This window comes from Sander vitreus, chromosome 14 (genome assembly GCF_031162955.1).
Source record: "Sander vitreus isolate 19-12246 chromosome 14, sanVit1, whole genome shotgun sequence".
In the NCBI taxonomy this organism is placed as follows: domain Eukaryota; kingdom Metazoa; phylum Chordata; class Actinopteri; order Perciformes; family Percidae; genus Sander; species Sander vitreus.
Genome location: NC_135868.1, coordinates 30,746,467 through 30,762,842, shown reverse-complemented (window position 1 = coordinate 30,762,842; position 16,376 = coordinate 30,746,467). Strand labels below are relative to the sequence as shown.

General features: G+C 42.4%; 1 protein-coding gene across 1 annotated transcript in view; it reads right to left on the bottom strand.

Moving 5' to 3' along the window:
• Positions 1-16,211, bottom strand: part of bag6l (BCL2 associated athanogene 6, like) — a 29,719-nt gene extending 13,508 nt beyond the window's left edge. The window contains exons 1-12 of the mRNA XM_078267068.1: positions 15,893-16,211; positions 15,635-15,727; positions 15,381-15,498; positions 11,232-11,443; positions 11,060-11,131; positions 10,524-10,646; positions 9,346-9,530; positions 7,323-7,452; positions 4,547-4,750; positions 2,084-2,291; positions 1,486-1,548; positions 1,092-1,324 (exon numbers count right to left, since the gene is read on the bottom strand). Of these exons, the coding sequence (XP_078123194.1) occupies positions 1,092-1,324; positions 1,486-1,548; positions 2,084-2,291; positions 4,547-4,750; positions 7,323-7,452; positions 9,346-9,530; positions 10,524-10,646; positions 11,060-11,131; positions 11,232-11,443; positions 15,381-15,498; positions 15,635-15,715 (1,629 nt within the window). The 5' untranslated portion in view covers positions 15,716-15,727; positions 15,893-16,211. The remainder of the gene's footprint in view (positions 1-1,091; positions 1,325-1,485; positions 1,549-2,083; positions 2,292-4,546; positions 4,751-7,322; positions 7,453-9,345; positions 9,531-10,523; positions 10,647-11,059; positions 11,132-11,231; positions 11,444-15,380; positions 15,499-15,634; positions 15,728-15,892) is intronic.
• Between the last annotated feature and the right edge of the window lie 165 nt (positions 16,212-16,376).

Below are 16,376 nucleotides of genomic sequence, written 5' to 3'. Positions count from 1 at the left end.
TGTGTCTAAATGACTGATAGGAACAACAATCTCTGAAATTGGTCCAGTATTAAGTAAGAAACATGTTGCAATGTAACATTAATGGGCAATGCACATTATTCTAAGTGTCTGACAACATCATGGAAAAAGATTTGTACAGAGATAGACCTTTTTGTCAAAGACCTTTAACTAAAAGGTCTCTCTCTGTAGGGATCCTTTCCATAATGTTGTCAGACTCTTAGAATATTAATCCGAGTCTGTCAGCGGCAAAAACAGAACTTTTAGTGGATGAAACTGACGATACACATTTGCCCCATAGGATTACATTGCAGCCCGGTTGAAAGCTGCTGGTTAAAGCATTCTCATTCAATAATGGACCAATTTCAAAGATTCTTGTTCACATGTTCCACCGGATGCCCCTCCCCTGCAAAGCTCGGTTAGTTTCAGGAAACAACAACAAATGCTCACGTTACTGTATTGTGTGAACAGTTAACTTCATTTAAATTGTATGTTTTTTATGTTTGTTTTTTATTGTTATCTGTTGATTGTTGGAGCAGGCGATGCAAGAACATTTTCAACAGACTATAACGTTTTATCTTATCTTATGTGGCGTTTTCTTTTGCGGGGTGCAAAAATAAGTTCCTTCCTGAGACTATTTTGCCGAGCCACCGTCGCTGCGTCTGGAGCTTAGCGTCGCCCAAGACGATTATGATTGGTTTACAAAACTGCAAACAACCCCGAAGGATTGTTTCTTCTATCCTGCAATGTACAGTATGTGTGGAGGCTTACTCCACAGCGCTGTGAGGATAGAGCTTAGACACCAATGCATGAAAAAAAACTAAATGACCCTTCAACAGCTTAACACAATAGGAGATTTAATATCTTTGCATTTGGGACTGTTGCTTGGACAAAAGACATTTAATGACATTACCATGGACTCCAGGAAATTTGGGCTCTAGCCATTTTTAACTGTTTTCTGATGTTCTATCAACCAAAAAATTAATCGAATAATCAAGAAAACAACTTTTAGATTAATCCAATATGAAAATCTTTGGTTGCAGCCCTAGACATTGCTAAGTCTCCACTACCCATCCACTTTGTGTTGGTGTTACCTGTCCTGGCTGCTGAGCAGCTGTGGGGACTGTGGCCCTGAGGTTGATGGTGGTTCCCCTGGTTCCCACAGGCTGAGGAATGCTGGGGGAGAAGGAGGGTCTGGTGATGACAACCCTTGCCTGAGCAGAGTGGGGGGGCTGTGCTGGGTGGCCTGCTGAAGCTGCAGTGGCCATGGCAGCAGCTTGCTGGGAGATCTGCTGCACAATGGCCTGCATGAACTCAGGGGGAAGTCCTGAATACAGAGAGAGGTTTGTCCTGAAAAACAGGTCTTTGAGAGTGTCCACATCAAGTTCTTCTGGCCCAAAGTGTCCAAAAAAATGAATTACTGCAACTACAAGGAGCTAGCAGCTATTACCATAGCAACAAACTACGGGCTCACAGAGCAGGACTCACCAGGCTGTCCGGTCCCTGTGTTGTTTGGCTGTCCTGGCACCTGAGACCCAGCAGCTGCCTCACCTGTTCAACACAACAAGAGAAGAAATTCATGAGTCAGTGGCAGTTCTTGAGGGGGGCAGTGCTCCCGTAATATTAAGCTTGGCCCCCCTATCTGCCAACATTACTGTCTTTAAAAGGCTGTGGCATCTGAATAAAAACTGGCTCTATGGGTACCTTCGAGTCTTCCCTTTACAGACAAGCCCACTTATTGTTACTCCCATGCAGTTTGTGGCAAAAACCATGCAGTTTTCTCATGCAGTACAAATGTGTTACTTTTGCCTATTCTACAATGGTGTATTTAAATATTTCTGCATACTGAGGTCCCTAAACACTTTTGATTTGCCAAAATTAGGTCTGACTAGGAAAGCTAAGCCTCCTGCGGTTGCAATAAATTTCATAAATAAATTTTAAAAAAAAATTATGTGTGATGATGTTAGTCCCCATAGTAGCCATTTTACAGCAGTGAGACCATTTTTTTCTTTAAACTTGACCTCACGGTTTAAAATGAGCTGCTGGATCAGAGGTTACTGAATATTTTCCATGGCAGCACACACACCATCAATGTTCATCTGCATCATGACAACAGGCTCCATGGTCTGGTGGGTGATCCGGATGACTCGGGGTCCTCCCTGTCCTTGGTGATGAGTGGTCCCATGTGACTGAAGAGGAGGAGCCTGGCCTGTAGCCTGCTGATCTGACGGCTCATGTCCTTCTGCTGCCTGTCTCCCATTAGAAGTCATGGTCACTGTTGTCCCTAAGTTTATCTGGAAGACAAAGATGTATTCACGCCAAGGTCCAGTACCAACTCATGTAAACAACAGACATCATAATGTTAAAGGCAGGGTTGGTAATGTTGAACAGCTAGACAGGTTTGAAAGTAGCATCTCCTCGTGGCTCCGTCTAACCCCTGCCCCTTTAAGACCCGTTGTGACGATAAAGACTTACGTGCGACTTTTGGATGTTCACTGACGCGCAGTTTTCCTTGGATCAGGGTGGCACATAAATCATGGTTGCAGCTGCCGCCATGGTCCTGCCCTGCTACACCCTTCTATGCCCTGCTACGCCCTACAACGCCCTGAACTACTACAACTATTATTTCTAGTCATAGTTCCATCTTTATTGTTACTATATTTGCCACCGTTTATCACACCCCCAACCGGCATCGGCAGACGGACGCCCAACAGGAGCCTGGGTCTGTCCCAGGTTTCTTCCTAAAAGGGAGTTTTTCCTCACCACTGTTGCACTAAATGCTTGATCTTGGGGGAATTAAAATTGTTGGGTCTTTGTAAATTATAGAGTGAGATCTGTAAAGTGTCTTGAGATAACTCTTGTTATGATTTGATACTATAAATAAAATTGAAAATTTACAGATGAAAAAGGTGTTTTAGATTATTTTGCCGTTATACGAACATGTGGAATGTAAAATCACACGAGGTAACGTAATCTTTTTTTCAAGATAAAGTTAAGTGAAGTCCTGATACTGAATTAAGCTAATGCTAGCTTGTGTAAGGTAAAGTGTTTTTATTTAAAGCGTAACTCTCGCCAAAATGCAACCTATGGTCTTTTTGTGAATATACAGGAGTCAAACTTTAGTTTAAAAGCATATTTAGGACAGAATCACCACTTTTAAGATGTACCGTATTCTGGTTTTTGGGTCAAATGGCCTTTTGAATGGGAGTGCTAGGGACACTTTGATGCTAGCCTCAAAATATCTATTTTTAAACCACTAAGAAGGCTCGACACAACATGAGACTTTGCTCCAAGTATCACCAGGGGCTCTACACCTTAACCACAGCACTGACAACATTGGTTGTGTACCCACAGTTTACTAAAAAAGGTTTTGAGCAACTCACTGTAGCTCTTGTTCTTCCGGTCTCCGTCTATCGAGCCAGTCAGAAATAGTCGAGGGAGGAGAGTAAAGATGGAACACTCCTAAAGCTTAGTTCCATATGAAAGCACGGATAATTCCTTGTTTTGTCGTTAGTGAAACACAATATTGACCTTGTAGTTGAAAAAGGAGCCTCATATAAGAATGACATTTCCTCCTATGGAGACCGTTCATTCGCATTCGGAGATCGCCTATTTTGGACTGGGAAAATGGCGGATAGCGTAAACAACTGCTAACGTGAGTTGTTGAGTTGTGGAGAGCCCCTGGTGATACTTGGAGCAAAGTCTCATGTTGTGTCGAGCCTTCTTAGTGGTTTAAAAATAGATATTTTGAGGCTAGCATCAAAGTGTCCCTAGCACTCCCATTCAAAAGGCCATTTGACCCAAAAACCAGAATACGGTACATCTTAAAAGTAGCGATTCCGTCCTAAATATGCTTTTAAACTAAAGTTTGACTCCTGTACATTCACAAAAAGACCATAGGTTGCATTTTGGCGAGAGTTACGCTTTAAGTAATTAGTAATACATCAGTAAGATGATAACAATAATGTTTGTCGTGTGTTATTGAAGCAGCAGCTCTGCGGCTGAACTGCAGTTCCTCGAGTCAATCCCCTTAGACACCATGTTAAAAAATTAAAACTTTACAGCACAATTAAACATGTTTACATAAAATGCAATACCAAAATGGTTTTCAACGTGTATATATATATATATATATATATATATATATATATATATATATATATATATATATATATATATATATATATATATATATATATATATATATCACAGCTAATGGGGATCCTATAATAAACTGAATATCTATACAATGAAGCCATAAACGCTACAGTATAGAAGGTAACACTAACAGCATTGTTTGGGCTGATGCCTAGTTAAATATCAGCCTGGGTGAAAACCCAAGCAACATCCACAACTTATTCACAATGAGCGGAGCATAAAAAAGATCTATTATATTAGATTAGCCTTAATAAATAACCAATAACAACACACTGACTTTCTCTCTGAGCTAAGCTAAATGGGTTATTCTGGTATCACTGTATCTCCTAACAAAACGCTGACAGAAATGCTGAGTTATTCCAGCCAGAAGATCAGAGTGGTGTGAACCTACTGGAATGGGCATGTGTGGCAGAGCGGCCTGGAGCAGGACTGGCTGGTTGTAGTGGGCCATCAGACGAGTCACAGACAGGTGACGTGGAGGAGAGGTTGACAGGTTACAGCGCAGCTCACCGAGGACAACTAAGCTGTTGCCAAGGATACGCAGAGCATCTGCGACCAGGTTGAGAATGCGCTGATCCTCCTCTCTTTCCTGGGTCTGTGAAAGAACAGCTTTGTTATTATGTTATTATAATGAGAAAAGACCCTGCTTTGTTAGCACCTGTTTTACTTGAAACAGAACATATGACAGAAAAAAGAACAGACTTTATCTATTCTTAAGGCCTTATCAGTACTGGCTTTTAAAATGTAATGTTTGTCCTTAAGGGAGACATTAGAGAAAAGGTTATGGAGGCATTCAAATCAAAAGTGTTCATTTATCTAAAGTTTGTTAGGGACCACGTACAATAACTATAAATTTCAATACTTTTCCCCTTTTTCAAAATCTAATGTATTATACAGATATAGCTAAACGCTCATTTTCAGTCCCTGGGCAGGTAAACAATAAAACAAACTGTCTTTACATGATATACAACAAGCATTATAAAATACTCTTCACTATGTACGTAGTCACAGGATGCATGGTCTTTACAGAACAGTTTGATTAGTTAGTAACAGTTCATACCATTAAAATGAATGAATGCATTCTTGATTCTCCTCTAACTACTTTTTTAACACCATGGCAAAAGAATAAAAATCTGTGGATGTTTTGATATGAAATGGGAGGGAGTTCCAATTTTTTGTGGCTTTAAAAAAAGTTTTATAAAAATAACTTTTAGTCAGATTTGCTGAAACTGTCATTATGCCCTGACAGTAGCACGACACAGATACTGTAATGCGTGGGACAATCATGTTCCTCTGCCTCCCCCTGGTGCTCCTAATGGCATTTGCAAGTTTGTGCCCGAAGATTAACAACCAATCAGAGCCAAGGGGTCTCTAACACAGTGTCAATATGACAGCCTCAGCAAAAACAAAAACTTATTTAGTTTTTAAGTTACCAACTGAACCTGTGGAGAAGGCTGACAACATTTTGTGAATCTTAAATGAATGACTCCTAGCCGAGGTCCTTGTAATTCTGCTACTGTTCTCAGTGCATAGCTTAGTGAAATACTTTAAAGTGGGTGGTGTCAAGCTGCGAGACATTTTACAAACTGTCCACTTGTCCTAAATGTTGGAGATTACGCATAGATGGAGTAAAGGGTCTTCAGGGTGGTTGCACTGGCCTGGGACCAGCTTGTTGTGAAATAGATCCGGAGAGAGAAGATCATGGTGTAGGAACAAATCTGGGCAAGTTCTAGGGAAAGGTAAAGTTACATGTGTCTAAAGTTTTAAATGTTAAGGTTTAGAGTGTTGGACATCTTTTGATGCGTTTTTTCAAAAGTTGGATTTTGATTGTTTGGATTCTGATTGGCGGCTCCAATTCTTCTTCTTTTTCTCTTGAATGTCAACTAGCTCGCCTCAAGAACTAGATATAATGGTACTATGAGTCTACTTGCTTGATTATCGAGGAAAATGCACAAAATACTAACATTTTGAAATATGCATTTCTCAACTTAAACATACAAAAGGTATATGAGCATAAGAAGAAATACATAAAAAAAGTACAATACTTTCTTTTTAAATAACTAACTAAATAAAAAATATATTTTCAAAATAGACATTTTTGCTTTGCTCAACAGTATAAATGAAATAAATAGAATAAATAAGACAATACAAATTCTTATTAAGAAAAAATGTTTTACACTAGTGATTAAGTTACAAAATGTACTTTGTACAGCCTCAACCCCCTCAACACTTCTGATACTCACGTGACCGTACGTGACACACGCGCTACAGCCGAAACACACTGACTGGTCAGATCTTTTGATGATGTTGTTACCAGGGGCGCGCTTAATACATCCACGGGATACGTTATTCAGAGGGCAGAGTCAGCGTAGATTCAACGCAGACCAACGTTAAACGGCAGGAAGACAACAGCTCCTTTATTGGCAATGGCCATGTTCACTCCACGCTTCACTTCCACAACGACAAAACGACTACCTGTTTATTTCACAATAAGAGCCCCCATTTCCTCCCAGTAAGGAAACTCTTCAGGATGGCAAACCGGAACGATTTCTGGGACCAGCGAGAAGCGATCAAATAGGCGTATCGTACTGTATGTAATTTATTCCTAGAGATGTGACAAAATCAAGTATACTCAAAACAGACTCCAAAAAAAATGTTTTGAGTGTGATGTTGGTGAACACTATTCTCCCATAAGGCAATGCAAAAAGGAAATGAAGAAGCTTCTCACAGTATGTTGATTTCTTGGAACTGCAAAAACAGTATACTGTAAAAATTAGTATATAGCACATAAAAGGGAGTTCTTCCTCACCACTGTCGCACTAAATGCTTGCTCTTGGGGGAATTACTAGAATTGTTGGGTCTTTGTAAATTATAGAGTGTGGTCTAGAACTATTCTATGTGTAAAGTGTCCTGAGATAACTCTTGTTATGATTTGATACTATAAAATTGAATTGAATTACTGTATACAGTTAGAATGTAGTATGAAATTGGCTCATGGCTTATAATCATTTGCATATACAGATCAGAGTGATAAAGGTTTTCCTGATGAATCGCATTAATGTTTGCCAGCATGAGCATCAGCAAACAAGTTACATTTCTGAGAGGTCGTGATGGGATTCTTTTTTTGTTGCCGTTTTCTGCCTCATGTAGTTGCACTTCCTCCTTACATTGTTGTTGTAGTCTGCTGAGGTGGCTGCTACGAGAATTGAGTGGGACCTCTCTATGAAGGGTCGTAACCTCTCCTCCACCCTCCTGACTCCAGAGAGAACCTCCACAAACTCTGCTGGACTCGGATGACTGGGGACAAACACAGGACAGGACGAGTCAGCACTACAAAGGCCCTGCTGATCAACACTGGGTTGTTTCAAGGAAACGGTGATCGGCCATACCAATGATTAGACAGGTGATGTAATGATGTCTGGATCCACTGCAACCTGATGGTCTGAATGTTATAAAGAGATTTGGGTGGAAAAGGAGAAAACCCTGCACACTGTTTTAGCCTGCAGTATTTTGGAACATGCTGTTGGTAAGCAAATTATGTTTTTTAATCCAGTAAAGTTGAATAACTAAAGACCGACATGACAAATTAATCTTATTCTACACATATAAACTTGCCAGTAAAATGTTTTAATATTAATATTTTTAAGATGACCACCAAGCTCATCATCATCAAAAATCTCACCTACAATAATTACTATGTCCATCTAAAATGAATCTAAGGTGTTTATGATTCATTCCAAGTAGCATCATTGAGATCATTAAAGTATACATGAGGGGAGAGCTTTCCTTTTGTAGGTTTCAGTATATAGAGCATGCAAAGTTGGACACAATGAATGATGGGTGGTGCATGAAGCGGCCATGACTGATATGATGGAACCACGACACACCTCCCTTGAGGCGAGCTATTGGCTGATTCGGCGCTTGAGGGACTGTGGGTATTTAGTGTCATAGACTGTAAAAATACTGGACGAAGCTTCTGGGCCTGAGAAGTGAAGCCAATGCTGAAGCTCCTTAAAGCTCCATTCTATCTGATTTCCAGCAGGGGGAGACTCCACTGGCTCCAACAAGAAGTCTGTTTCTGTAGAAGTCTATGAGAAAATGAGCCCACTTCTCTCTTGATTTATTACCTCAGTAACCATTTTCATAATGGTCTCAATCTCTAGTTTCAAGTCTTCTTCAGTACAGCATGATGTTCATTTAGTAAATGATGGTCCCATTTATTCTAAAATAGACGATAAAGCAGGGGATGCTTTAATTCAATTTCAATTCAATTTTATTTATAGTATCAATTCATAACCAGAGTTATCTCGAGACACTTTACAGATAGAGTAGGTCTAGACCACACTCTATAATTTACAAAGACCCAACTATTCCAGTGATTCCCCCAAAAGCATGTTAGGACCTGTCAATCAGAACAGAGGCGTAGCTATGCTAACCATGCTAACACTGGGGACATTAAAATAGACCTCAACTTGTTTTTGGCTGTTGTCGTGTTTTCATCTCAAACTTTGACCCTCTCACTGTGTGTTTTCACTTCAGCAAAGTTAACTGGAACATTTTGGTCACCCAAAAAAATGTCTTTATGTTCAGTGTTCTGCTAACCAAGCTAGCTAGCTACGGCTAGTGTTAGCTGATAACTTAAGGGAAAGTTTGCCAATTTTCTGTTCTGCCGTCCATGCAGATAAATGTCTCCAGTCCCCGGAGGTCTGCATTTATGCTCCAGTAAATCTCCACTAGGTGACTCGCTTCAGAAGGGTTGAAAATCAGCAACTTTCCCTCTTTAGCATTTAACTTAGCGCAGCTCCATTGCAACCATAAAAAAACACTGGCTTGGAAGCCCCTGGGTAGCTCACCTGGTAGAGCGTGCACCCATATGGAGAGGCTCAGTCCTCGAAGCAGCGGCTCAGGGTTCGAGTCCAACCTGCGGCCATTTGCTGCATGTCTTCCCCCTCTTTCCCCCCCTTTTCTGTCAAAAAAACCCACTGGCTTGGCCATCCTGTCTTTGAAATTGTCACGTCCAGTAAAAAAAAATAAAAAAAATAAAAAAAATGATGCCTGAGGCCCAAAACGGCAATCCACAGACCAGTGGGTGACGTTATCGATGCTACATCCATTATTTTTACAGCCTATGGATTGTGTTGGAGTCACTGAAGAATCACACTTTACCTCTGCTTAAAAACTCTGACTTACTTGGGCCCAGTGTTGGCGGGCCCCTCGGTCTGGGTGGAGGTGGAGGATGATGGCGCAGGGGGAGAGCTGGTGTCCATGAGCTCTGATGCTACCACCCCTCTAGCAGAGGAGGAAGATGGCAGTGGGGAGGAAGAGGACTGAGGCACCTCTGGCTGCGAGTGGGGACTGCCGTCACTGGACACTCCCTACAACACATGAACACATCACAATACATACAAACACACATGAACACTCAGTACTGTGGTTGTCCTCATTGAAGTGATGTAAAAGTGGGCACTGAAAGCATCCATCTGACGCAGCAGTAAGCTCCTGTGGAAACATGCACCGCTATAGTGTTCTTTGTTCCCATCTAGGTTTGGAGAAGACTCGGTGTAAGCCTCAGCTTACTTTTTGCATCCAACATCACTCCATCACTTAGCCAAATTGGAAGGCACAATCACGAAACATTTACTGGAGGAATCAGCACCATGGTAGTGATATTTCTTCAATATTAAATGGCAATAAATATTAAAAAGAAATCATGTCTGTCATAACAATGTGTGTTCTACACTTTATATTGAGCAAATAAATGCATGTTTAGTGCGTGTTGTCTATTGCCACATAGTGGACACAGGAAGTGATCCAAACTTTGCAGTACATCTTGCCCAGCACCTCGCACTCTCCGGAAATGCACGCCAGTGCCCCTGACATACGGGGAGGTGCGAGGGTCTGTTCATCGCTGCTTGCTATTATTATTATTATTATTATTATAAAATGACAGTAGCACGGCCCATGTATTTTTGCTGTTAGTATCATTAGTATTTTGAAAGTATTTCTCATGTCACAGAAACCAAGAAAGGTTGCAAGAAAGAGGCCAGAAGAATCAGAAAGGATCAACCCAAATTCACAAATATGTGATCTGACATGGCAACGTCTGCTGACTGGATTAGAGTATTATGTATTATCAGCTGGTGCGTGCAGCCCATGCTTGGCGCTGCCGTTTACAGAATGCGATCGTTCATCAGTGTGGATGCTCACATCGTTCTTGGTGTGGACGGCACTTAACAAAACCCATGAAAATGTATTTAATGATGACCTCATTTTTAAATAGCCTTAATTATTCTGTAAATGATCTACAACTTGCCTAGCTAAGATATGTAGTTACAATGCTATCACCAAAAGCAGCATGTGCACTGTACCTCCAGCCTGTGGATCAGAGAGCGAGCGTCTCTGAGCAGGTTCTCCGCCAGCTGTAGCCTCATCCTGGGCTCACTCTGCACCGACTGCTCCACGTTGATCTGCATGTCCACCGACCCGTTGCTCTACACATACAGATATCAGACAGCTTTACAGGAAGAGGGAGACTGAAGTAGGGCTGCCCGATATGAGGAAAATATCTAGTTGCGATAATTTTTTTCTGATATTGCGATATGATTCAGGATATTGGAGAGAATGATTTTTGAATCGTTATTCTCATTTCCATTGAAAAATATTAAAATAAAAAAAAATAAAAAGATTTTTGCGAGGCTCTGTACCAAACGAAGATGTTTTCTGTAGTCTGTAGGATAGGACTTGTCAGCCGGGACGTCTCTGCAGCACCTCAATACTTCATTCAGAATGGTTTGACACAGATTTGGCCTTTTTCGCCATATTTTGCGATTTCTATAAAGTTGCCATTAATTGTTCAGCCCTAGACTGAAGGGTTAAAAAGATTGATGAAATAATGAGCCTTTACCCCGGGGCTGGTGCTGACTCTGGCATTCCTTCCAGCATCACCGACTCCAGCCATCATCTGCTGAACAGACATCTACAAAACAGATTCCAGCTGTCACCGAGCATGAACTCATTCCTCCCTTCAGAAAAATAAGAGTCAAGCTTCGGTTGGCATGAAGCAGGGTCATCCCCACCTGTATCTGCTGAGGGTCCATGACGTTGACGGGAAGGTTGAAGGTCCCCAGCATCACGTAGCTGTTGCGGTCATGTGGTGCACCCTGGGAGGAGGTCGAGGCATGGCTGCTGCTGCTGCTTCTGTCCTCTGCCTCCCCGGTGGAAACACCTGCACCCCCACCACCTTGAGGTGGGGCACGCTCCACCAGGTGGATTACCTTCCCATCCACATCTGATGAAGAAACAACGGAATGGACTACATAACATACTGTAGAACTGTTTTTATTTTAACTTCTCGCCATTCTCATTGGATTTAGATATTTCCCATTTCATATATTTAATAAACTGTCTTCTGCATTTGTCAGTGTTGGTTGGACAAGAAGAGCATTACTGGGCTCTGGTAACTTATAATTGTACCATGTCATTATTTCTGACATGACATGTGAAAGTGCTTCTTACACACTACAGTCACACACCGATGGCACAGCATCGGGAGCAAATCAGGGTTTAGTGTGTTGCCCAAGGACACGTCGACAGCTTCAAGCATCGACCTTCCGATTGGTAGACGACTGCCCTACCACCGAAATACTGAGGAATTTCTCCTCCTGCATCATCGAGAGCATCCTGACGGGGAACATCACTGGTACAGAAACAGCACTGAACAGGACTGCAAGGCCCTGCAGAGAGGGGTTCGATTGGCTGAACTTACAGTAGGGGGTGCCCTACCCTGCCTAAAGGATATTTACACCAGGCGCTGCAAGAAAAAGGCTCAGAGAATCATTAAAGATCCAAACCACCCAGGTAACAGCCTCCCCCCCCAAACACATTCTATGACAAATCATGCACAAAGTGAAGGAGTGGATGGGGTTACATTTCATTGGAACTGTACCCCGTACGATTTCATGTGACATGATCGATTAATAATAAAGCCTGCCTTTTGCTTGATTTAATTGGCTTCCCGGGCCAACTTGACGTCTAAAAACCGCTAGAAAAAGGTGATGCGGGCAGAAAGAGAGTAGCGCATGCAGGCTTGTGTACCACAGGAAAACAATGGTACCAGCGAGGGTCTCGGTGTGATCGTCCCTAAACTGTAGGGAGAGCTGTATGCGGCTGTGGCTCAGGTGTAGAGCGGTCGCCTACCAATCGGAAGGTTCATCCCTGGCCCTGCAGTCCCATGTCGAAGTGTCCTTGGGCAACCCCCAATTTCTCCCGATGCTGCACCATCGGTGCGTGAATGTGTGTGAATGTTTATCTGATGAGCAGGTGGCACCTTGTATGGCAGCCTTGGCTACCAATGTATGAATAGGGGCTTTCCGACCGGAGGGGTTTCTGCAGTTCTAAGAACTAAACGTTCCTAGAACACTTTTTTTGTCGTGTTCCGACAGGAAAAATGTGGGGATTTTTAAGTTCCTCTGGCCGCAGTAGCGTACTTTTTTAGCGTACTTTTCTCCTACTTCAGAGCAGGGTCTTTTCCCTTTTCCTAGGTGGACTTGATTGGTCGAACTTATAAGTCCCGCCCACTGCCAACTTGGAAACTTGCAGGCAAAGCAACAACCAACAACGGGACATTTTTAACAATTTTCACCATCTTATTCATCATTAAATTCACTTCTGACAACGTTTGGGCGAGAAATTAACCGTTTAGATTTTGAATATAGGCAGTCTGGCGAAAATTGATGCCGAATTGACAATTTGCTTCAAAGTTTTCGGAGTTGAGAAGCTCCATGAAGTGAGGCGACAGCCAGCAGGCGCCTGCCCCGGCTTCTAGCTCGTCGCTCGGCCAGTCATGCTCAGACACCTCGCTGTAGCTGGAGGTCTCTCAGACCGCTCTCGTAAATAAGAGGCTTTTATTTTGCCGTTGACAGTTCATTTGTTTAAATATCACAACACATGTCCATCTTAAAATTAACGGGAACCTGTGGTTAACTGTCTTTTCAGAGTTAAACCACACACACACACACAGCAGCAGGCAGAGGCGGGGTCTGTTCCGAGTATAATAAAGCCCGTCTGTGGAAAAAAAGTGGACTGATGCGGAGGTGCAGACACTGCTGGCCATGTCCGGCCTCCTCCATGCTGCTTTGTTGTTGTATGTGGCGCTAAGGTCTAGTGACGATGCTATAAAGACCGTTGCCATGCTTGCGTCCCTCCTTTACCCCTCCTACCAGTCCCTATGGCCACTGGGCCAGTGGGAATGCAAACGGGAAAAAAAGATTTTGGGGGAGAGTAGTTCTTAGAACTGCTTAGAAGTGTACTTTTCCTCTAAAAAGTACAAGTACTATCCGGTCGGAAAGCACCTATTGTGTGTGTGTATGGTGAATGGTTCCTGTACTATGTAAAAGCACTTTGAGTAGTCATTAAGACTAGAAAGGCGCTATACAAATACAGTCCATGTTTGAGAAGAGAATGTCACTCTCATCCGACTGCATTTTCTTTGTCTATTTGATGTTAATGAGAAACAGGGTGGTGTGTCTGGTGAGAAGAGAAGTGAATGGCTGGAGAGAACTAAAATAATACTTTAACTAGTGCTCTTTGGTAAATTATGTGTTTGATGAATTATAGGAGATGCTTGGACAGATTCAGAAAAGATGGGGAATCTAAATTTTATCGGAACATCGGTATTTTCCTTGTTTTTTTTTTGTTTTTTTTGTTTTTTTTACAGAGTTCTGCTGATACAGACACCCGCTCAGAGTGGGACTGTGCAGCCAGCGAGCAGTTCATGACCTGCTTTAATCTTTCCTTCAACTCCATTGGTTGATTCCATCCTTCTGGTTAACACTAGCTAAATCCTGGAACCCACAGTTTGTTTGACCGCCCACTGACATGCAGCAAAGCACCAGAGAAGTCAGGCTCAAACTGCAGAAGACAGCAAGGTGAGCTGGGTCAGTCCGCAGAGCCCTGCCCCCGCTGCTGCAAAGAGCACTGGTTGCTTGACTTTTTCAAAGTGTTTACAAATTGCACCGAATTTGACCATACACATTCCTTAAGGCCATTAGCAACACACCCGGCGCCAAGTATGAAGTAGATCAATTAAACAGTTCTCAAGATAGGCAAAGGACACACAGAAACACAGAGGTCCCTTGCTTTATAGTTGTTATAGTTGCAAAGCCAATGCAGTGGTAGCCAGGTCTCATTCAGGTCAGTGTCCAACATAACCTCAGAACCTTTCCAGGCAGAGCAGTACTTCAGCTCTCTGTCTCCATAGATGATGGGAGATGTAACAGCTGTATGATAAGACTGTGCTGCCTCGAGCACTCCGATCCCACCAAGGTCAGGGGGGAAGTGAACACATAACACACACACTCACATTCATACGCACACACTTTGGCATACTTCCCAGAGACTCAACAAGGTTTTAGGTAAGCATGTGTGTTTACGGCGCCTGCAATATCTTTGTTTATATTGAAGGTTCAGATAAACTTAACGCTTCCAGCATGAGTTTAAATACACCGACAGGGAGAGAGGAACTTCAGAGTTGGGATGGCACTACACGATAACACATCGTGGTTAAACTGTACTGTCTGCCTAAATTCTCTTCGATCGAGTCTATTAAATGCTTGTGTGTAAGTCATCAAAGTCTTCTGGACTTTCATGTATCCAGAAGTCAAGCCGCTCCTGAGTTTTTCTTTAACAGTTAGGGGGGCAGATTTTGACATATATTGGATTTAACTAAAAAGGTGTTTGTTTCCCACCCTGTCAAAAGTCTGTCCATCTCATAGTGTTTTCCCTGTAATTGCACAAGCCTGGCAGGCCGCCAGGCCAACAGGGACCCCCACCAGGCCAGAATTTTTTTTTATTCCAAAAATAACACCAAATATTCATTCTGCGCACTGCCATGATCTGCAGCGACACACCGCCGTGAGTCACTGAATGAGACAACAGTCTGGTTAGTGTCATGTCATAATTCAGCTTTGAGTTTTCATTGGCCGTCTGGCTGGGTGGGGGTGGTGGTGGCTTGGCTGAGTCAGAGGGTGAAGTGAGACTGATGGAGAGAGTCAAAGGTTCCTGATTTATGACGTTACCCCCTATCAGCTTATGTTAGTGTTATGAGCAATGCGCCGGACTAAATAAAATCCCTGTAAATGCTACATTGCATGTAAGGAAATAACATCAGGTGACAGGTGAACAAGCTGTGTGTGTGTGCTGTAGGTTAGCAGGTTACATGTACTCACTGTATTCAGTCAGCGTTGTGTGGTCCTGCAGCACCCTGCCCTGGTAGATGAGCCTCTGTTTGTCTACTGGGATCTCCACTGATGACGCTATGTGCTCCTTCAATTGCTTCACTGTTAGCTATAGGGAAAAAACACACACACACACACACACACACACACACACACACACACACACACACACAACACCTATCATTGAAACAGAAGGGGAAAAGAGGAGTCTAAGTAAAGAAGTATTTAAAGGCTAAGAGCATTACCTCGCCTCTGACTCTGTAGCTCCTGCTCTGGGAGTCCAGAGTCTTCACAGTGACTTCAATCATGCCGCTCGACTCGGCCATATTTCCGAATGTCTGAAATAATAATAAAGTTAGAGTAATTTAAGCGTTAGGCAGCTAATGTTTAGTAACTAGGCTACATCAGGGATTATCTTTAATATGGGAAATGGGGGGAAGAGGAACTAAACTAGTAACCTTTAAACACCATCGTTAAAACGTGGCGAAATAATAAAACAGCACCTGGGTTACAGACAGCTCCGGTGCCTAGTTGGTGTTTTTAGCTTGTTAGCCAGCCAGCTAACGTTAGCTAATCCGGGACGATATTATAACAGTGCTAAATAGCTAATATCCCCCGGGGAGGTCGTTGTCCACGTTTAGGGGAGGTCTCGCTTTTGATTAAAATCCTACTAAAGTGTTCTACAATCTGGGGAGTTCTATTTTAAATGAAACTCCCGTTTAGAATATTAGCGCAGGTTGACTCGTTAGCTAACTAGCTTAATTTTCCCAAATTAAACACACGGCTCTGAACGCAACGTCAAAGGACCCCGCTAACGTAAAGAGAAGCGTCTATTTCATGCCTGAGCGCCTTTGTGATTTTAAAAGCTGTAACTTTGGCAAAGTGTAGACCGATAGTTAATAACACTAATATTGAAAATGACAATAATAATAATAACAACAACACATTTTAGGCTATTATTCATCGTTTTTTAATTAGTAGTAGTAG